General features: G+C 30.9%; 1 protein-coding gene and 1 long non-coding RNA gene across 4 annotated transcripts; one reads left to right on the forward strand and one right to left on the reverse strand.

The window, feature by feature from the left end:
* Positions 1 to 1,816: 1,816 nt before the first annotated feature.
* Positions 1,817 to 17,860, reverse strand: LOC143265138 (uncharacterized). Of its 3 annotated transcripts, XR_013039319.1 has the most exons (3): positions 17,496 to 17,860; positions 15,046 to 15,293; positions 11,463 to 13,426 (listed from the first exon to the last, which is right to left on the reverse strand). XR_013039319.1 is itself a non-coding variant. In XM_076535421.1 (2 exons), exons 1-2 carry the CDS (start codon positions 15,419 to 15,421, stop codon positions 2,335 to 2,337), a joined length of 393 nt encoding a protein of 130 aa, XP_076391536.1. In that variant the 5' UTR covers positions 15,422 to 15,570; the 3' UTR covers positions 1,817 to 2,334. The 3 variants fall into 3 exon arrangements, 2 of the variants coding, with proteins under 2 accessions (XP_076391536.1, XP_076391535.1); XM_076535421.1 differs by lacking the exons at positions 11,463 to 13,426; positions 17,496 to 17,860 and adding an exon at positions 1,817 to 2,351 and having other exon boundaries at positions 15,046 to 15,570; XM_076535420.1 differs by lacking the exon at positions 17,496 to 17,860 and having other exon boundaries at positions 15,046 to 15,570.
* LOC143265139 (uncharacterized) lies at positions 17,701 to 22,190 on the forward strand. The gene is made up of 2 exons (XR_013039320.1): positions 17,701 to 17,980; positions 20,685 to 22,190. It is a non-coding gene; the product is annotated as an uncharacterized LOC143265139 (long non-coding RNA).
* Positions 22,191 to 23,763: the final 1,573 nt, after the last annotated feature.

A 23,763-nucleotide genomic window follows, 5' to 3' on the forward strand; every position in this document is an offset into this window, starting at 1 on the left:
GTTGTAGGCCCGCAGAAAATTGACGATCGGCAGTTACCCAAGCAACGGTCATACCCAACATTCCATGTAGCCGATTCTGCTACAAGAAACAATATCGTCCTTGAGACAAATCGTCACACCATCAGTGACATTCAGCGACGAAATTAATTTTATTTCTCAGTACGAAACTTATGGTTTCTTTAGCATTTATCTGCATATTTGTATTTTTCAGTTCAAGACTTATTTTATAAGCAAGTTAAATTTTTATCGAAAGTAGAGGAAAACACACAGGAAAGTAACATTTTTCACATTTGACCTATTTTCCAACCACCTTTTAATAATAATAAGATTTAATAATAAGAGTAAGTTATTATTAATAGATATTATGAATATAAGTTATCTGACCCAAAAGCTTCTTCGTAATAAATAGTCAAGGAGCTGTTAATTACTTTTTTCTGCTATTAGCGTCACCGTTATTTTTGTCCTAATGGATCAGGAAGTAACATTAACCGCTTTGAAGAGAATTATGTAAAAATACATTTTCTGGCGTATAATAGGATTTTTATTGTCAGAAATAATCAAAGGAAACACTCAAATGAACGTATTACATTTTAATGTATGGTGTACATAGTTTATTCATCTATTTTCAATTGAAGTTATGATATGTATAATGCATCACCCTTGGTACAGTTTCTGCAGTCCTTTTCGTCCCCATAGCATCTAAGAATGCTCTAATAATAAAATAATGACTGTTTAAATGTGAATAGTTTAATTATCAGTATTATTAAGAAAGTCGAAATGGCAGAAGTTTGAGTTTAACCAACGCATGAGATTTGTGTTATGGCTTACTGTCAGTCAATAAAACAGATATTGTACATATGTATCTATGAAAAATAAATTGTTTAAAAACGTTTCTGGAAGCGAGGGAAAGGCGTATTATTTTTATAATGTCGTTACATTTGTTTCGATTTTCCCTAACCATCGGTACTTTTTATAATGGTGTAGAATAAAAGATACATACAAGTAAGAGATTACTAGTAAATCAGGACGTGTACATTTATTATTTTAAATTAGTCTTTTGTTAAACTCAAGAAAAGTTCAGTTCTACGAGTAAAATTTCGAAATTACAATGTTTTAAGTACATACGTTACATGCATGTGTAGAGATAGTTGGAAAGGCGATTATCATTTTCATACTTAACGATAATTATAGTTTATATCTTTGGAGTTGGCTATTTAGCTTTGTCCGCTGTAAATTATACAGATGACATTGCCGCACAATATGATTAATACTTTGTATTGTTTCATTACAACTGCATTTTGAATTATTGACAATTCCTATGCGAGCCAGTGACGTTGTGAGATTATAATCATCTGCTCCACACTGATCAATTGTAACAATAAACTTACAAGAGAGACCATTACAAGTGTAAATGTCTGTACATTCATTGTACTACTTGTATTGTACATTTGATTAATTAATTTTTTTTTCATTTCAGTGTTATGTTTCTAACTTTACGTGTATTTCTGATAAAGCCCAAATGTTTTTCATCCAACCAATGACCATGTAGCTATTAAATCCATTTATTGTTGGAACAATTTTTTTCCTTTGTCATATGATAAATAATCGAAGCAATTGAAGGATGTAATTGTTTGTAACAATAAGTAGGTAGACTCGTTGTTACATATTTTTAGTGTTTATCCTATTTTGTAGAATAAATGTGAGGTTTCATTTATTTAATTAATGTATTTATTTAAAATTTAAGATTTGATAAATGAATGTATTTAACCATAATATAACATAATATAACATAATATAAATCATATTAACACGCTGATTGTCGGCCTGTTAACATTTTCTTTCCATTATTGAATTATTGATATGGTAAGACATTATATTGATGGTTACTACTGTTATTTAACAGTACAGTTAGCTATTAAGAGTGATAGTTAACATAAGTGTTTAACAACTAATAGTAACAGTTAACGTAAGTTATTTTAAATTACAACTACTGACATTTAATATAAGTGTTTAATAACTTGTAGTGATATTTACCACAAGTATTTAACTACTAATAGTTACATTTTCTCTAAGATGTTAATATACTATGTACTATGAAACTGAAGAGACGTCATGCATAATATAACATGATTGCAACATGTACATTCCGATGTTCCATTAGGGTGACGATAGACGTGCGCATAGCATTCATGATGTTCGAATCGAGGTGAACATGTCTTCGTATCATCCCATGTGTTAGAACAGCGGTCAGAATGATTGTACTCGGTTTCCGGTAACTAATCGACCGACTGTCAAGACCAAATCAACCCCTAACTCGTAATGCTTAGTGGTTCTCTACGGCTGAGGGTTAGCTGAAAGAAAAAGTAACATTTTTCATTTTAATTTTATTTCGATCCATCTACGTAAATAAAATATGAAAAGTCTAGAAAATTTATTTTTAGAGCTGAGACAGAATATTACTATAAGATGTATTAAAACTAATTAAAAATAAAAATGAAATTTGTTTTAATTGTCTTAAAAATATTTTGTATTAAATATATTATATTCTCTTAAAATTGTTGACTGATTGTTGATTTGTTGACTGATGAAATCTAACGAAACATTGCACATAAAAAATGTATATTTTATAAAAAATAAACAAGATGTATTGAAAATATTGTGATTTTACTAAATTGAATTCATTCGAATGCAATTAAATTTATTTAATTGATAATGTAAATAGAAATAAATTTATTTTTCTTTCAATGCCTTTATGATATTGAAATATTACAAAATTTAATGTCAGGTATTGCGTCGATCCGTATACAAACATGAAAAATGTTTTATTATCGTTGTCTACCTTGTAACTTGTGTACATTACAAACTAGGTTCAGTAGCAAATATGAACTGAAATTGAAAGAAGAATATAAATATAAAATTGTAATATATAAAGTATAAAACTGTATGTTTTTTCGTATGTCGTAATTTTTAAGTTATTATTATTATTACATATTTACAAATATAATTCAGTACTATAGGCACTGAAATTAATTGAACATGTAACAATTTACAAATTATGTTATACATGATTGCAAGCAAATGAAATTAGTAAAGTAACTGAGTGTACACAAATCGAATAAAAAATCTTCGTATGTATTTCGGTAATGAGGCGAAAATTGAGACAGCTTTATTAAGTTGAGGAAAGTTGCCGTGATTAAGTTACAACTCGACCCCTCGGGCAGCCTCCGAAGTCACCCTCGCTGCTAATTTTATTTATTACGCAATTTAAAAATCGATGCCTCGATAGGAACCAATAAAGAACCACTCATAAGGTCGAAACGATTATTCTTTACCATAGAATACTCATTTAACAGTCATATAAAAATTTAGACGACCATGAGATTTTTTTTTAATTATGTTTACATTCATGAGAGTATACTTAAAATAAAATAGGAAAATAGAAACAGTCACATATAATGTAAACTATAAAACGAAATGAAAAACAGTTGCAACGAATTTATAATTAAACAGAATTTAAAAGAGTACTCGTATTATTAATGGTGGTGAATTTTTTCAATTAATTTTTTAGGAAATTGACGCTTGAGACCAAAGAGTTATTTCTTATTCTAAACTTTTTACTTATTTTCTAACGTAAGATCATCTCTTTTCTGTTTATGATATTATTTGAGTTCAATCTTATATACAATAATATATTTTTTTATTTATCATAATGTAAAAGGGTATTGTTTGTAATAGTACCTAATTTCTTAAATACCGCAATATAATTTATTCGGTGCATGTAATATACATACGTAATACATATTATGTTCACACATTTTGTTTGCATATTTGTTACATACATACAAAGGAAAATCTTAAAATCATCATTTGAATATCAATATTTCACATGTATTTTTAACTTATTCATATTACCGAGAGAAAAAATAATTTTCAAACTGGAGGGTTAAAAATATATTTCGTGAAGTATCTTGGAAATTACTAAAGCTAGAAGAATGATATAAATGATAAAATTAAATACAGAATCTAAATAGGTAAATAGGTAAATAGGCCAACAAATTTTATCTGTTTATACAATACATTTAAAAAACTGCATTTTTTCGTTAAGAATTATTTTATATTTCGATAAATTCGGACGTGAAAAATTTATATTGAAATATAACATACAATTGTAATGAAATTTTTTTGTTACATTACAGAAAATTTATTATAGAACATATAACAGTTTCCACACGAGTTTACAAAGACGTAGATTAACTTGAGTTTAAAACAATGAACAAAAAGATACTATTTTCAATATATTACGTACAAAAATATTTTATAATTTCTCGAACGAAGAATGAAGTTTCTCGTAATTTATATTAATAGCTTGATCCGTTGCTACAAAATATATTATTTTGCCATTTTTTACTGTATTATTATTTTGATTGTAATAGTTTTCACGAATAACTAATAGGTATTCAATTCAAAGTATTTTTCACTCTCCATTTCAGGAATGATTGACATATAGTTGATACAACCGTCAAGAGTTAAAAAATAGTACATGTCAAATAATGTTTTTACAATTACAATGTATATAAGTTTCATTAAAATCAAAAATGATAACTTTAGAATGTCCTCTTCTTCGATAAGTTTTAACTATATAAATATTATCCTGTCTAATAATCACACATTTAATATACTTACACCATAAACTATATAACACCTTGTATAACGAGTTTTTGACGAGAAGCCGAATTCCTTCTAACAAGTCGCTAACTACACGAGTATAGCAACAGACCGTCGTACGCTAACCAAGTTAATTTAACCCGATTAACTGAAGACTAAGAGCTGACTTAGCTAGAGGGGTGAATACACGACAGGGGATGTGAATACCTCTGCTGTCAGTCTCTAAATTTTTAATTAATTAACGATCAATTTGCACGCGAAATTCGCCTTCAAGAGTTTAACGCGTGTTCTGGAAGTTTGATAACTCGAGGCGTGGAAAAATAGCAACGACCAAAAGCCGAAAGGCAGCGAAAATCCTGGAATAATGAAGACTAATACATGTTTCGTGCATTGCAGAAAAATCCTTTATTTGTGATGAACAGCTTTTGGTTTTGCATTATCACTTCTCGATAATTTATTTTCTTCTTTCGTTGATGAGATATTGATTTACAAAAAAAAAATTTACCAAACATTTTCATAAAATAATTTTCTTAATAATCACATTGAATTGTATAAATAGTTTTACTATTTTTCAAATTCAGAGAATTAAGAGTAATTTACTTTCCGATTTTTTAAAATTTATATTCCAAATGTAATGAAAACAGTTTTATTTACTAAAATAAATTTAAGTTCAAATATTACAGATTAGAAACAAAATTTGGTAAAATGTAAATCTGAACCTTTAATAAACTTAAACCTAGATTTAATAGATTCAATAATATATAACAATAATAATAAATCAGGTTCATTGAATATAAAATTATCAAATTTAACGTGGTAATCAAGACACAATATGATAATTGTTTAGGTGAATAGTTTTCAGAAATAGAAAAATATTTGTATTTTTAATATTCTATACATTTATGTACATGTTGTATATGTACATTTTAGACAAAATTGAATACGATACTGCATGTATAACTTTTGGTGACATATTATAATGAAAACTTGAGATTGTAGAGAAGATTAAATCCTCGATTTAGTGAGCAGTTAGCAGATAGTGTGTGCCTAGATTCCAAAATTAAGCGAAAGACCAAGCGTCATCTGGTGCACGTTTTGGGAGTACAGGAACCCCTCAAGTGCTGCCGACCTCGTATATCCCTTCAAGTCCATAGTCCGACGCAAAGGACTTTATCGGGTGCTTGCCTCGTAATTAGCCACTTTGAATCTCAAAGGTTCCGTTGAAATCCCTTAAGATTTCTCTTGCAATGCCACCCGCTATTGGCTTAATCTAAATCAATAATATTACAATATTCTTAAAAATAATACGAAAGATATTTTAAGTCGTCGATAATAGAATAAATATGCTAGAAATCTTATATTCAGTTTCATCGCAGAAAATAACAAATTTTTAATTCTTTCGTTTCAGTGTTTATAATTTATAAAGTTGGAAATATTTATATTTTGATTATAGTTAATTTAATTGTTCTTGCTAGAGTTATGTATTTTAAAAATATTTTTCCTTTTATTATTTATAATAATAGAGTATAGGAAATTAAGTATATCCAAAGGAAACAAAATAAATTGAAATATTTCAAGCGAAGATAGTCGATAATGTGGGATTAGTCTTCTATAAAAGTACTGTCACGCTTGTAAAAACTGTGAAATATGCAGAATATCTACTAACTATTGCTATATTTGAGAAGGAAGCGATTATGCATAAAAAGAAGTAAAAGAAAAATATTGAATGAAACTGTTCATATCATGCTTTGTTATTTGGAAAGCGATTTTGAACGTTCATCAGGTAGATATGTTTTTGTTGGTATCATCAGGCTCTGATATTTCTGAGACATATTAGTTTATTGCGCCTAGAAATTATTTATAAACAAATGCTACTTATATCATTGACTTGTCTTAAAATATACTTCTAATAAAACAAGTATCATTTCCATACCATTTAGAAACAGTTTGATATCATTACATAAAAATAAGTCACCTCTTTAAAAAAAAAGGTATTGAGTTTCTAGCAGACCAAGACAAAGTAAAAGAAAATATCCAAATCCTTTGCAGTGTGTAAATTTTTAAACGTTCAACTTATAAAATTTTCAAATGTTTATGTATTCAAATTTGCAAATATTTAAATTTTGAACTTCTTACGTTTTTAAATTTTCAAATCTTCAAATTTGGACGTATTCAAAAAATTGAGATTTGAGGTGACAAATTTGTATATCCCCTAACTTCCTAATTTAGAGATTTTTGATTCTCATGTTCTTAAATCTTCAATTTTCAGATTTTACAATTTTCACATTTCCAACTTTAATAATTCTTATATTTTCTGATTCGGAAAATTTAAAATTTCTCTTTTTTTATTCCATAATTTCGAAAACATTCTCTCACGTGTAATTCCTTGTAGAAAAATAAGTAAAAAGTATACAATGGAATTTGTTGACTTTCAATTCAGTTATCAAGAAAATTGAGTTTGAAAGTTCGTTATGTTCCTGTGTGGTTACGACAATGTTATTTTCTGTCGAGCAACATGAGTATTGACTCTATGTATTGTACCATAGTTTAGTGGAAAGGTAAGAAGATTTTTAAATACTAATTATGATTACTGTATCGTACGTGATGGAACTTTTATTCATGGAAATACATGGACCTTTATTGATGAAAGTATGTTAAAGAACGGTTATACAATAAAGATGTTGAAACTGAGGACCAATTAATGTAAGTAATTAATTACTCATGTAAAAATATGAAAAGGTTAAACACGTTACAATGCTTCCGTAATTAGACAGGTATAGCTATACATTCAACAACAGGGACAACAATTTTTGGAATTTAACAACAGAAAAAGTAAAATTCTTTCTATTGAAAATTTTATTCGTATTTTCCTTTCAAACAATACTTACATGTTGTTTAGATATTATGTATGAAAACAATATACGTTTACGTCACTCGTTAAAAAATAATATTACCATAGCAGCAAAAGAACGTAATCAATCTTCGAACTTGATTTTCTCGAAAACTAAGTCAAAAGTCAAAAACATGAATTCTAACTTTTTTTCCTTATTTTTCCATCTTACTCACCCAGACCTACGGAGGTACATTTTATGTATACGGATTTTTAAATTAAATGATTATTTACTTTAATCTAACTTTTTATTTTCGCACATTAAGCTTATTCTACTCGTTCCGTTTTATCGTAACCCGATACTTTCAGAATGCATCGAAATGCAACCGTTTGGTGCAAGCATGCACACGCATACGTTCACAATTTACGCAAGCATTCTACGTCAGGGTAATAAAACATTTCGCGTGCGAGGGTATAATTGTCGGGGTCGGCCCGTGCGCGGTTTATACGGTGCTGGTACGATGAGGGGTGGCAAGGGATGGCGAGGGGTATGTAGTCTAGGTTTAGGGGCCCCGGGAGGGTACCGCGCCCCCTTTTTCATCCTGTAGTTATTTATCGCCCTGTTTCCTACTCTCTCTTACTCTATCGCGGTTCTATATACCCTCGGCTTGACCAGTGGCGAAGGTGGTATAGCTTGGCTGCCTAGTATCGGTGATAGAACGTGATACGTTTGTTTCTGTTGGTGGTAGTTTTGCTTCGACCTTCGTCAAGTCGTTCATGACCCTCGAATCAAGAATTGCTACCTTTCGTCCGGCGTTTTCCCAACCTCCGCATAGCCGCCTTCCTCTCATTTCCCCTTCTATGGATTTTAATATGAGATTTAATGCAATTTCGCGGTTCGGTCGATCGTTCTGTTATGTATCAGTGCCAATATGGATATGTAGCGGTGTCGTGTTACTTAGGTATAATCTGTAAAATGTAATAGGTAGACTGTGGATGTTTATACATCTATAATATATCAAAGTTTACAAAGTGTAAATAAATTACGTGATCTATAGACTACGGAGCTCATGTGTTAAACTGGTTACATAGTCCATGTCCATTTTGTACATATATCATAAATTCAATAAATGTCGGCACATTATTAATAAAATACACTATAAAATAAAATATAATAATATACATTTTGATGTAATAATTTGTCCTATATTACGTTACATGTAACAGGTTATTTTATCGCGTAAGTGACGTTCGTTGAAAACGAAATGTTCGTCGAAGTGTTTATAATTTATGTGAAAGATTTGTAATGTGTAGTGTATATATCCAATGTTTTAGAACCAAATTGGCAGGTGGAGTAGTAACCATTTAGTACTTAATTTTCTAGTTGCAGTTCATTTTCGTAAGAAATATGTATAAACGAAATAAGAATTTCATGTTCGGTAAGATTCCAAAATCGTACTAAACTTGTAAATAAACTCTTAGTCTTATAAAATTGCTTGTATACCAACGAAGTTTGAATCGTCGTCATCGTCTCTTTGTAACTTATCTGGAATATAATAAGGAATATGAGATTAAGAGTTTATTCACGATTTTGGAATTATAACAAACACGAGGTTTTTTTTCCTACATTCCCAAAAATGAACTGGGGCTAGAACAGGAAATAATACTATAAATGTTTACTATTGCACCTGTCAATCCAGTGCCAAAACTTTGGTTACATGCGCACACATCGCAAGTGTTTTATGATTTTCAAGAATTGCTCATCTCCATGGACATGTCAAATATCCGGATGGCTGTTTCCTACATGCCATGAGAGATACGACTTATTGTAAACAGAACTCACAGTATCGTTTTGCAATAATATGTATTAATTTATGATAATAGAAAGAAAAATTGCGTCTTAAGTGCATGGGTGTTTATTAGCGATTGACTAATTTCTGCCTAGATTGGCCCAGTGACCCATAATGATCGCATACTTAGCGACATTAATCATAACTCTTATGATTGTTGATCATCACTACTAATAGAGGATATCAAGGTAACATGAATATTGACATTATTATGAACCAATAGAGAGAAAACTCTATTGATATAAAAACGGCCCCTTTCAGGGCTACGTGGTCTGCAAAATCCAATCAAGCAACCTTCTCATGGTACACATTGAGTGACGCTAATGCCGATATGCTTGGGCCCACAGTACTCTCAAGTTTTAACAGGTCTATTAACCAGTTAACTGTGGCGATCTTTTTGCAAAGCGCGCATTTGTTTATTTCATTTCATATTGACCTCTAAACATTCTAGACATATTACCATTTACGAATACAATTTAGTTTTCGCCAAAATTACAATTTACATATCAAATTGTAACAAAATTTTACGCATGACGGATATAGTCTTCATGACACACAATTCTGCCACATCTCCATGACGGATACAGTCGGCAAACACACTTAACAGGTTAACACGTTCCATGCCAAGCCATTTTTGCCTGACTTGTCGTTCAGGCCATTTGATATTTTGACTAAAGATCGATATATTATCACACAATATTTCATTATATCATCAATACATAAGTAGTTCTCTTGTTTAGAGCAGTTATCACATCGTGTACCACCGGTGGTACACGTGGCGCTGCGATCAGTTCGAGTGCAAAAGTCAGTCAATTCGAAACTTTTCGGTTAGTAAAAAACCTGCTGCACTCGAATTTGTTGAATAAAAAACGAGAGAAATAAAATAAATTATTTAATAAAAGAAGGAGTAGGTAAATATACGCAGATAACATTTTTTGTTTTTCATTTGTTTCTGTTGGAAAACAAGTTTCTATTATTTACTTCATTATTATTATTATTTTTCTTTTATTATTTTATTTTCATTTCTTGCTATAAAAAAAATGTAAAAAAATTCGGTACTGAAGTAGCAAGACAAAAAACTATAAGAGTAATAACGTTTTGCAGCGATTGCCCGAAAAAGCCGTCTTTATGCCTCTCTTGCTTCAACGAAATGCACCATTAAATGTAATTATTAATTATTGTATATATAACAATTAAATAAACTTATGTGTTTTGTTCTATACTGCATCTTGTATAATGCTTCATTTTTGAGGTAGAAATATAGTTTACAGAATTATATTTGTAATCAAATATATGTTTTCAGCGCATTGAATAAATATGACTGCGTGTACCACCGGTGGTACACGTGGCCTGACGATCAAGTTTACCGTGTACCACCGGTGGTACACGTGACACGGAACGTGTTAAACGTACAGTGTGTAACAGTAGTTCTTGTACTCAGATATGCTCTAACGTGTTAGTCTAGAATAAAGCACTGTTATTGACATTTGATCTTCCGTATCTTGAAAACTGTTCAGTTTACGAGCTTGGCTCCATTGGAACTTTTCATCAAGACAATATGAACTACATATCAAACGTTCAGCTAATTTAATCATTTTGCATGGGATCTGTACGGGGTTCTTTGTATAAAATTGATAAATTTGGAATCGCTATATATTGTATTTATGAATAAATTTATACATCTTCCACATGTGCAAAATAAAATTGCATATACCTTTCCAGTTTCATTTCTTCTTATTTAAATTTAACTATAAACGAAAGGAAAACTAACAATTTGAAGTAATACAGATTATTTCAGAATTATAAAAATTGCTAAAATAGCGTGAATTATATTTACCTTGTTAAAATCCATGATGTAAATTATGAACAAACGAACGCTTAATGACTTTAATGTTATATTTGGTTATATTCAATTAATTTATTGATTTCTATTTTAATAACGTTAGTCAATTCTATTCAAATAGTTGAATTTATATTGCTTGGACATACAATAATAACTACATATTTTATGTAGTCGTTTATAATAATGAATTATATAGTAATATTTATATCATAGCTCAGAATGCTACATTATATTCTGACTTTTAAACAAACTAATATGAATCTTCTGGAGCTATATGATTTATTATGTATATAATATTTTAATTATTAAATAAATTATAGCAAATATAATATAATTGTATAGTACAGGTTATTACATCCTCTTATATTAGTACAATTTACATAATAGTACTTTATCCGGATCATATGAGTATAACGTTACATACAGGGTGTTACCTGTAACGCTACTCACGATTTTTCTCTCACTTGCAGCCACCTTAGGAAAAAAAGTTTAAAACAATATTTACAGGGAATGAAGTGCACAATAAATATTAGTAAAGCAAATTTTGAAAACAGTTTGTTCTCTTGGCAAAGTCAAGGTCACCTTGGGTTTTTTAAATAGGAACATACATTTCTTTTTATTCACAGCTTTAGAGGATACCGAGACGAATTCAAAACACATATTACATGATATTTTTATTAACATATTCCTCGATTTACAGAAGAGGAAATGTGAAGTACTTAGCTTTTGACTTTGGTAGTGTAACCATTATTTGATTCCAAAGAGATTACTGAATGTAAACACGCGACTAGAATGTAAGAAAAATACACTTTATTTAATTACATGTTCAAAATGTATGCCGCCTTCCATCACGTAATATTCCTGTCTTTTACTTCACATTTCCACTTCTGTAAATCGAGTAATATGTTAATAAAAATATCATGTAATATGTGTTTTGAATTCGTCTCGATATCCTCTAAAGCTATGAATAAAAAGAAATGTATGTTCCTATTTAAAAAACCCAAGGTGACCTTGACTTTGAGAACAAACTGTTCTCAACAAACCCAAGAGGACAAACTGTTTTCAAAATTTGCTTTACTGATATTTATTGTGCACTTCATTCTCTGCAAATATTGTTTTAAACTTTTTTTCCTAAGGTGGCTGCAAGTGGGAGCAAAATCGTGAGTAGCGTTACAGGTAACACCCTGTATAATATTTGCCACACATTTCATAGTTCAGACTTATAATATTATATTTTCGTACAGTAACTTTAACTGCTATTAAAACTAAGCTAAAAAAATATTTCGCTCGCAGAATTTTCGCAGTTTCGCCTAGGTTTCGTTTATTTCAGCAACTTTGTTTAAAATCGACACATTGTATGTAATTAATTGCACCATTAATTGTGCCTATAATTCGGAGAGTACATATTCGTACACTTATCCCTGAATTTACACAGTACGTTTATTATGTGAGTCTCTTTCTTACGTGGTACTGTTTATACACGATCGTAATTAACGGGTCCAGAATATTTATTTTATTAAAACTTTGTAACAAATATACGCAATAACTTATTAGGCACTGTTAAAACATGTCAGTGTTCTATGAGATATAGGTATTAGTACATTGCGTGCTATTAGACATGAAATGTGTATTTGTATAAAAAAAGTACTCTTTTTACATCACTATCTTTTTATTGACCTAAAATAAATATGTATTTCCAGACCTTACGTATACTATCTTTAATTTTGAATATCTTTTTTGCGCCAATAGACTTTACTTACGCGATTTTCATTCACATAAATCGAATCCACATGGAACTGATACGCCGCGAAAATTCAGGGACAAGTGTACCTACTGCTCGTATACAATAGGTTAAAGCTACTGTCGGTCAAAATCATTATCATTAAAAATTGGTGAATCGTATAGATGAAAACGGTAATTTCAATGTAATCCGTTGCTAGAGCTCAAGAAAATGAAGAATTTTGATGTACGTAGACAGAACGTTCTAGACATGGAACTGACGGGACTTGCAATCGAGGGGAAACGCGTTCCGGCAGTAACATTCTGTCGGTATTCTAGCTACGTAAGTGACACATTGACGGGAACTGACCACCGGTTGGCAGCCCTGACCGTCTCCCCAGGGTGACTAGTTACCGCATGATTGGCCCTCCATTACCATATAACGTGCACACTAACGTGCATGCGGTCTTCCGCGATATTCCTCCTCCACCTTCGGATTTGCTTCGATTTCCTCCATTTCTGAACGAAAACAAACAGCAAGAATGATACTAATAAGTTTTATGTTGATGCAAAGTCTCAGTTTCCTTGACCTTCTTTTATATTTTATTAATCACAACATCTCATAGTATCTTACAAATATTATTATCCGTAGTTACTAGAACAATTATTAGTCATCTTTTAAGACGAACATTAACTAAATTATACTTCATATAAAATATGAAATACATTTAATTTTTCATTTTAAGAACGATTAGACTGTGTCTCATATTTTTAATTTGTATAACTGCCGGCTGTGCTTCTTAAGATAGGCTGAATCGTTCAGCTATTCTTTCATAGAAATTAGTGTGTGTCATATAACCAATCTTTTCCAATGTATCGCTAGTGCTGTGCACTTTGCCATTTTCTTTATTGCATTTTTCTTGTAACTTAAGATTGTCAAGTTTGTATATTATATTGTATGTTGGAATGTAATGGCCGGTTTTTTGTTTTTACTTGTTGTGACCCAATATAAATAATACATTTTAACTAATCATTTTATCACACTAAAATCAGACTGTACCTCTTTACTATTCCATTTTGTCATTCTACCTGTATCCCTATATTCTACTTTGCAAATCCCAAATTTTCTCAAAACAGAATAATAATCAATTTCCCTCACTCATTTGTCCTCAGTTTGAGTCTCAATACAAAAAATTATTGCTTTAAAACTTAACTCGGGATTTTCGACATTACTGATATTGATATAATATATGTCGAGAAACTAGTATTAGCAAAGATCTAAGGACGCATACTCATAAGTTAATAACTAAGATAGTGGAGCATAAATATTTTCTTCTTCGCTTAACCACTCTTTATTTAGAAACCTTAAATAGTACTGTAAGAGTAAGTACAAGAAACTGATTAGAAGAGTAAATACTATGTCAAAGTAGAAATGTGTTATAAGCAGTAGTAATGATTTTAAAGGTATGAATAACAGGGAAACGAATGAAAAGAAGAATGCTAAACAGATTGTGATAAAAGCTCGCAGGATAAAGTTCAAATCTCATTGTATTGTATATTATTTTTGTCATCAAATTTTCCTTATCATTACAGTATGAATTATTGTTATACCAACTCATATTTTTGTAATCAGAACAGGAATTTAGGTCATTTGTCATGATATATAGTCCCCGTGCACGATCAAACGTCACTGTAGTTCTTAAAATGGCTGCGAACTTCAAATATGTTTAATCTTTTCCGAACACCGAATCTTGTATATGACGTTCCTATGAATCATAATCAGCGTAAAAACAAAGGGTTTGCTTGGGAAAAAAGAGAAAATGAAAAGCTATCGTACCGTTGATGGAAGCAAGCATCATATCCCCCCGGACCTAGTCGTTTCTCGTAACACGCACATTTTTCGAGATTCTGGTATGAGTCGACAAGATGTACGAACGAGTTTGTACCGAGGTTTCAAAAGTTTTTGCAGCCTTATCTCCCGACCCCTTCGGTATAAGGCCAGGACTCGACGAAGAGAACAACCCTGGCCACGGTTAGATGGATAGACACGACGCGAACGTACGTAGACATGTGAGGGTGCACTCGCTTAATTACACCGGAGGCCTCGTGGGATGCTGAGAGGTTGAAGTGAACCTTACCCTCCCTCTTCCGTCCTTTCGGTTCTCCACCTTCGATTCTCGTCCCCCTTTCTCCAGCTTGATATTCTCTCTCACTTTGTCTCACTCTGCTTCTCTTCTCGTGATATCTGCAACGTAACCCCACCAGAATATATCGCATCTCCGCGCTGAGATTTCCAAACTGGCGCGTAGGTAAGCTGGTGTTGCATCTCTCCTGGGGACACGTGGCCGGTTGCAGTCGAATGCACTGTCTGCATCGTTGAGGCGTTCTGCAAACGAACCGCAGCTCGTAATGGCGCACGAGTAATTTCCCGTATCCGACGTCGTTGCTCGAGAAACACGGTATATACTCATTTCGTCTACATACAGTCGACATGTTTGTCATGTACGAACGCATTATACTGAAATTTTTTGTTTCTCATTTTGTACGCTACCGTGAAACTCTGCTCTGTTCACACCTCTTGGAACGGATATCTCAATGGTGCGCTATGTTTAATAGGAATTGGGTTACATTGGAATTATGTTCTACTTTTGCTCCCGTGTATTTTTCTGCTTGTTTTGGTATTCGCACATTTAAAGCTTGGTCTTAATGTTGAATACTCAAAAGTTTTTCCAATTTTAATAACGCTAATCTTCTTTTAATTCGGAATACACCTTAATATTACATATTCAAATTTAAAAAATTTTAAATATTTAAATCATTTCTAAACATTATATCTTAAAAATCTCTTTTAATTTTAAGTATTACATATTTTTCTTAATATTAAATGTTACATGTTTTCCTTAATATTAAACACTTAAAGTTTGACTTAATATTAAGTTTGCAAAATTTTATTTAATATTAAAAGCCTGTTTAACATTCAGAAGTAGAAGTAGTATAAATGTAATTTATTATGTAGTAACAATTTAATTCAGCGCACTATATGTATAATTGAGTAGACTATTGTTAAGTGGTCTGTGCATTTGAATTATATATTTAGTAATAACATGTTTGATGCTACATACTTGACATTTTTAGAAATCAGTGAAAAAAGAATAGATACAACTCGAAAATTTAGCCAATAAAATTGTTAAATTGTCTTTAGGCATGTTAAAGAGATTATGTGAGATGAAATAAACTCATAGAATGAATCAAAGTAAATAATTGCATTTATAAAAACGAATGCTGGAAGAGCTATTGAATCTAAACTACTAACAAAGACAACAGTACATGTACCGATACGTGAAGTATTCGCAGGCACCAAACCTTAATTGAACAATAACTGTAACGGATGTTAGATTTTCTACGGCTTTAATTCTATGTTTAGCGAAAAAGTCGTTCTTTATTCGATGTTCGATTTAAAACGACCAATGATAAGGAATACAGCAACTAACAACAAAAGACATTACAATGACTTTTTATGGTAAACTTTTATTTGATCATTCGTTGCTGCTGTGGTTTAGTATTAGAGCGTAAAGGCGCCATTTTATTATTCCGCTTTGGGCGGGAAAATTTGAACGTAACTTCAGGACCTATGATACGAGTTGCTAGGCAACTATATTTTCAGATTTTTTAATTTTTTGGCGTTTGGGAATTTAGGAATTTGAAAATTTGGTGTCTTACAAACTTGGAAATTTAGAAATTTATGGATTTAGAATTCTGAGAGTATATAGAATCGGACATTGAAGAATTTGAGAAGTTAGAAATTTCAAAATTAAAAGAGGTATAAGAATTGTCAATGTACTTCAACAAATATTTTAAAACGAATACGAATGAGATTTATCCCTGTCACAATATGGCGATACCCATGAAGTTAATACTAATGCTGTTATAAATTGTTTTATAACAATTATAATATTTTGTGGAGAAATGTTTTTAAAATGGACTAGGCTATAAAATATATCCTCTATCATTGACTATGTAAGGCTATTTCATAAGAGTTATTTCGTAAGTTTATTGTATGAATTTAATTATAAGTGTTTGTTACTTTCTGTTATTAACTGCAAATATGTTTAATGTTTGAGGTTACAATCAAAATCATTAATAAATTGTATTTGTTGTTCTCACTAAGTGATTTTGAAGTTACATTTATAGTACATTCAGTGTTAACGCGCAGTCGATTATTGTAAATAATTTTTAAATATTATGATATATATTTTGATACATATACAATTTAGTAGTGTTGACCGGCAAATTCAACAACAAATTTTTAGTTTGTAATTCTTCTATAATTTTTTTTTCATCGTAATATAACTGTATTTAAATGATATTAAGGTATAAAGAAATCGTCATAAGTCACGTAAAAGCTCCCTTAACACGTTCACGCCGCACAGTGTTTCATGCAATGGACAAAAGTCAAATTTCTGTAGTATTTAAATCATGATGTTATACATATATACCATATTGTCCAGAAAGAAACGTAGATTTCAAAAATATTTATACTTTTAATAAATAGAGTAACCTTTTTTTAAAATTGAGAGTAAAAGTTTACCGTAAATTTTGGTGAATTTCCTTTGGACAAACATATTTCGTAGAATATTTGTAAATTTTTAACCGATTTCGAAAAAGGAGGATTCGATCAGTATATTTTTTTATCTATGCACTTATGTTCTCCGATTACGTTGTGACGCACTCACTCAACATGAAGTCACCCCGAACTTTGTTACACCCTGAATCACCAAAAGTATCATCACGTCAACAACCATTACTCAGCGGCCACTACTTTCAAGTCAATAGTCAGTCATAAGCAAACCCCCGAAACCGATGAGTCCCCTCTACGAAACTCCCATCTATATATAAGGGCTTGTGGGCTATGAATAAAGGTTCATTTCAACAGTAAAAGTTTAATACTTAATACCTCTAACCGAATCTCGCGTCTACGGACTTAGTTTCGCGTCGTTAAAAAAAATATCGTGTTCGTTCCACGTGACAACGCCTAGCTGGATGGACCGATCGGAACGAAACCTTTTGCATCTGGTAGGTTCTGACTCCCCATTGGTACCATTATCAAAAAATTTTTCATTTTTTAATTGCAAAGTATTGTTATTGCAAAAAAACCGGCAACTTTTGAAATAAACATTTCTCGATTTTAGTGCGCCTTTAATATCTTATAACGGACATGATTCTGAACAATTTTGTTCATATACAAATTTCGCGGAAAGCTTTTGTTTTTGAGATATTAGCGAAAAATTGTTGAAAAGTTTTGAAATCAACTTTGGACGATTTTCATGTCCTTTTAATATGTTATCAGGGACACGATTCTGAACAACTTTTTCCTTATCCACAATTAAGGGGAAGCTTTAGTTTTCGAGTTATTAGCGAAAAACTATTGTTACTAATATATTGAATTCTACGTATGCCTCCGTGTCTCTGGTGGTGTATGAGTCAACATGCAGTCGCCGATTTTCTACTGTTTCTACAAACACGTCTTGCCGGCCGATAAAAAGCGTGAAATAAAATAATTTTTAGAAAAAAAATACACCGACTTCGAAATGCACTAAAAAGTATAAAATAATTTCTATTTCTTAATGAAGTAATTTCTATTTCATTCAATCATACAATTACGTAACAGATATGAATGAAACCTATTTACTCGTTAGGTAGTATACTAAATACATTTCAACCTTTTCGGAGGCGGCGCAAAATTAAAAGATTATTTTGAATATGTTATTTAATTTTGTGCCGCCTCCGAAAAGGTTGAAATGTACTTAATATACTACCTAACGAGTAAATAGGTTTCATTCATATCTGTTACGTAATTGTATGATTGAATGAAATAGAAATTACTTCATTAGGAAATAGACATTATTTTATACTTTTTAGTGCATTTCGAAGTCGGTGTATTTTTTTTCTAAAAATTATTTTATCAGAACGCACATTTCTTGCATCAAGTGTAAAGGTAGATAAAATAATCTTTTCTTCTACACAGGCGGTTAGCACTTTTCTTTTTTGAATTTTTCACAGAGAAATCAAAGAATGTGAAATAGAAAAGAAAAAACGGTCAAGAAAACACACACATTTTCTACAATCATTCAAAGGGGCTGCCAGAAAAACAAGAAAACGATGTAAAGAATGTTACAAACAATTATCGAAAATACAAGGTAGATTATACGCCGTGAAAAAAAGGAAAAAAGTAAGAACATATTGTAAAAGTTGTAAGGGCCAGCCCGCATTATGTTTAGAATGTTTTAAAAAGATGCATGCTTATAAATAAATAATTGTTATCAATTTAAAATATTGAATGTTAATGCTTATAATACTCAATTTTTGTTTATAATGTTGTCAAAAAATAAAATAAACTTATTTTTTGAAAACCTACCTGTGATGCACGCCGCCCCACGGAACAGTCAAACGTGACCCACCGGTGGGTCACGCCGGCGTGAACGTGTTAAAACTATGCAAAAGCTGATAAAAACATTTTCGATCGGAATGCTAACAGAGTAATTTCCATTGGTCACAATCCGTGATTTACTCCGCATAATATTAATCAAATTGCAGAATTAAATGTATTACTGAAAATTAGAATAACCTAAGTCTATTTTTATCCTTTGTCCTATTTAATCAATTTTCATATAAAAAATGTATTAAGTGCTCTTATTCGTCGTATCATTTTTAGAAAGGAACAGAAATGGAGTTGAGTTATTATAGTTTGGCTCTCAGGTATTAGAAATATAACTTGAAGTGCTACAACTAATGTTCTAAGGAAAAGAATTTCTTCCTTATTAAAATATTGTTTTTGCTCAAAATACATATAAAAACTTGTTTCTTATAACAATTACGAATAATTGTAATGACATTTCCATCTATATTTAGATTGACCTTCATTTACAGTAACATTGATCTTCATATAAATAATCTTTTTATAAACAAAAAGTAATTTCCTAGTCCCTTTTATATTCACATTTCAATTGAAATTAAATAACTGTACTTATCTTAATTACACCATAGCTCCTACTTATATTTAAATATCTACAGAATGTTTTAACACGCATTATTAATTCAAATTTATGTGATTTTAAAACTGATTCAAAATTATAGTTTAAATAGATTATCTTCCGCTTATGTTTAAATTTTGATGAATAATTTTATTCGATATTTTTAAATAAAATTTTTGTGATTTGAAACATAATTTAAAATATGCCTTAATTAGAGCTTTTTCCAGTTACATTACAATTTATATAGAATATGTTAACAGAAATTGTGAAATAAAGTGGTAGTTTTAAAATTACCATCAATTACAAGATTAATCTATTATGAATATAATATTCAATTTACGTTTGAGAACTTCCAAACGGTAGAATGGTCCGTATTACTATTATATAATAAACCAACATCTTGTTAACACAAGATGGTTACACCGAGAACAGAGCGGTCGTACAACGTACGTGACAATTATCCCGTAAACGGTGTCCCGTTCGAACCCCCTGGCAATTCTAATCTGCCCTTGGTCTTTACTATGTAACGTCACTAGTTTATCCTTGTATTTCGATGCACTCGCTTAATCAGTTAATTAAGAAGGAGCTGGTAAATGGACTTAACGATTCGTTCCAACATGCTCGCTTCGGACACGTTCAACTCTAGAAACATTCATCATTCCGACGCCTGTTAGTGGCGCAAAACGTCTACGTGGTCTAATCTTGTGCCCATAAATAAGATAACAATTTTTCATCCCTTCTTACAGAACCTTGACTCGAGGGGTCGCGCCCACGAGGAATGAAAAAGGGATGTGATCGCGGAGGAGAGCCAAAGAGAGGGCAGGAGGGAAAGCTGAGGCAGACAGAAAACGGAAAAGTTTGTAACCCTCGTTACTGGGTATCGAGTTCCAATTAGATGACGATCGCATTTCCAGTGGCGGGCCCGGAAGACGTTTTTGCGTGTACCTGAGACGAACGGCTGATCGCCGACTTACCTTATCCTCCCATGGGTAAATCAAACGGATACTAATTTGTGGCGTTCAGGGAGTTTCCTTGATTCGAACATCGTTACACGTTGGCAATCATCATAATCGTTTTTTCTTTACTATCGACACTTAATGCCTAGATGAATTTCAATCCTTCTTACAAACACACAAACACACTAAACATCGACAGTTAATACGAAGGCATTTCTACAAAATTAGTTAAAATTTTTGGTCTTTAAGATATATGTAATAATAACATATTTATATATTTATTGATTTATTACTTTTTTATGGAAGGGATTCCATGTTTGTAGTGTATTTTCGGTATTATTGATCCATTTGGAACCATGGTCTCGAAATGAGAATTACTCATTTTATCAGCTACGTATCAATAAAAGCAACGAGTATAATAAAGAACTTATTTCATCCTCATTGTGTACATTTAATGTTTTCACTTCGTATACTTTAAGCATTATGATGCAAACAAACAAAAAGGGATACGTTGTATAAAAGTTTACGGGCTTAATATCTTTCTAAATGTTAAATAAAAACATTTTAATATTACACATGTCCATGTCGAACTCTAATAATCCTTTTCAGGTGGATCTACAAAATGGGTATAAATGTCATTCTTGTTTTTTAAAATGAATGAGATGTTTTTGTTTACATAGACCGAGTCAAATATAATAATATATGAAGCTACATTATTATGAAAATCAATAACTCCTAAGATATTTGATTAATAACTTTTAAACACTAATTGTCTTTCATTTTACATTCAAACTATACGTCGTAGTACATAGCACATTAATTACTAAATTATATTTTGCTTCAAATGGATACTCAAGTACTTCAGTTATAGAACAAATATGCAAATATATTTGAAGTCTTAAAACATATTACTTCGTGCAAAATTCTTCATGCGGAAAATGAAAAACAAAAAGCGCAAAAATATTGAAAGAATAGTAATCTAGAACAATTTAAAAATATTTTAACGAAAATGTAAGGAATTTTTGACGTCAATATGGATATGAATTATACGTTTACACTTCTATTTTGGAAAACCTATTTAGATAAATATAAAATTGCAAGGTGAACCAGATGTTCGTTTAGATAATAAATGCTACAAGGTTCATTCATTATTCTAATTATCAGTACGCTCCTCGTTAATATCATAAATGGAAAGTGAGCGTTATCAACGATGTTGTGAAAAGAATATTTCGTATCTTTTGTCACGCATAGTAGCAGGCATATCCTATAAATAAAGTCAATCCATCGCATAAGTTATTCTTTGTTCTGTGTTCTACTTCGCTGACCGATATTATTTTACATAATCATAGTAACCCTAATAAGTAATATCTACGCATTAAGGTTAAGTAAGTAATTTCTACGTCTATTTAAAATGAAATTAGGACTTTCCATAAAATTTATTCTGAAATCTCACTTACTAATCATTAGGACTAAAACATTTATCACCCACGGATCATATAGGGCCAATGATCATAGCAGTTGAGGCCCTTATAAAATCAATCAATCAACGGATCATGTAACGAGCTTTCAATTTTTAAACAGTGCATAAATTTAGAACACTGAAGCCTCGATAGGGTAAAAGATTACCTGGGCAAGACAATATTTTCGCAATTTTTCAGGAATACTAGGAATTCCATAGACAATAAATACAATAGGGACGTTCAAATTGGTCATATTTGTGCTCCAGATTGCTTCCAGATTCAAAACCCAATCTTTTTTATTGGCTCTTCTGAATTCTATAATTTCCGTTAAATGAAACATTTTTGTTTCATATTTCTTTCTAAAAATGTATTGTTTTAAAAGTAGTGCAGTGCTAAATTAACTCTCAGTTGTCATATACATACAATTTCTCTAGTTACATGATCTTCATATTAGGTTCATTAAACCCACTGCAATTTTTAAATAATTACTGTTTATATATTAAAGGAAAACAAGTAAAATTTGATATTCGAGGGATATATTATTAATTATTATAAAATTAAAATATTGCTAAAATAGTAAATTGTTAAAAAATAATTTAATTTAATTCTATTTTCTTTAGTTTCTTAAAAATCTTAATATTTCCAAAAGTTCTAAATATTTTATTTGGGCTGAAAACTTTACGGCTGTAAAAGTATAAAAGCAATATTGGCCATAAAAGCCTGTATTCCTTGCAGCGGTGATTAGAACCTCGTCACGCTCATACTTGCGATGCTTACAATAATTTTTGAGAATTCAATTAACGGCATATAAAGAGGTATAAAGTGTCAAGAATATTGTAAAAGATTGTAAAAATAATGATATTTTTAATAAAAATGCTGATTACCCCTCTTCACAGGAGGTGATTTTAAATTATATACCTAATAAACATTACTATAAGCAACAAATTCCAAAAGCAGGATTCCCCTATTTTAATCCAGAGTTTACCTACACAAAGTTGCAAACAAATAGATCAGTATTTAGTCCAAAAATTTAAACAAAAATGACAAATTTTCAAAATATTATTTAAACAAATAAAGTTCATTAATATTTTTTTACGCACAACAATTCCTTATTTAAGGACCAACAAATTAATAACAAAAACTTCCAATTATCTGCTTTAATTCCGGAAATATTCCTGAAAGTATGATTTCAGCCCTTAACTTTGAGGGCTATTTTCACCTCTTCAATGTGAACGATGGCCGATAAAAATAATATGTGCCAAATATTTTCTTGAGAACTATTTTCGCATAAGTTTCATTAAAATCAGTGTGTCCCGGTTCGATATGTTTCCTTGTAAGCTAGTTAAATTAGTTATTAGAAGGGTTTCTCGTCTAACACAAAATGATATTAATTTTAATGAATGCAATAA

Source organism: Megachile rotundata, chromosome 9 (assembly GCF_050947335.1).
Source record: "Megachile rotundata isolate GNS110a chromosome 9, iyMegRotu1, whole genome shotgun sequence".
In the NCBI taxonomy this organism is placed as follows: Eukaryota; Metazoa; Arthropoda; class Insecta; order Hymenoptera; family Megachilidae; genus Megachile; species Megachile rotundata.

Coding starts and splice junctions, on each gene's coding strand:
- LOC143265138 (XM_076535420.1), bottom strand. CDS start 15,421: ATGCGTTCGTACATGACAAACATGTCGACTGTATGTAGACGAAATGAG. Junction 13,427..15,045: donor GAAAGGACGGAAGAGGGAGG/GTAAGGTTCACT, acceptor GTTTTCGTTCAG/AAATGGAGGAAATCGAAGCA.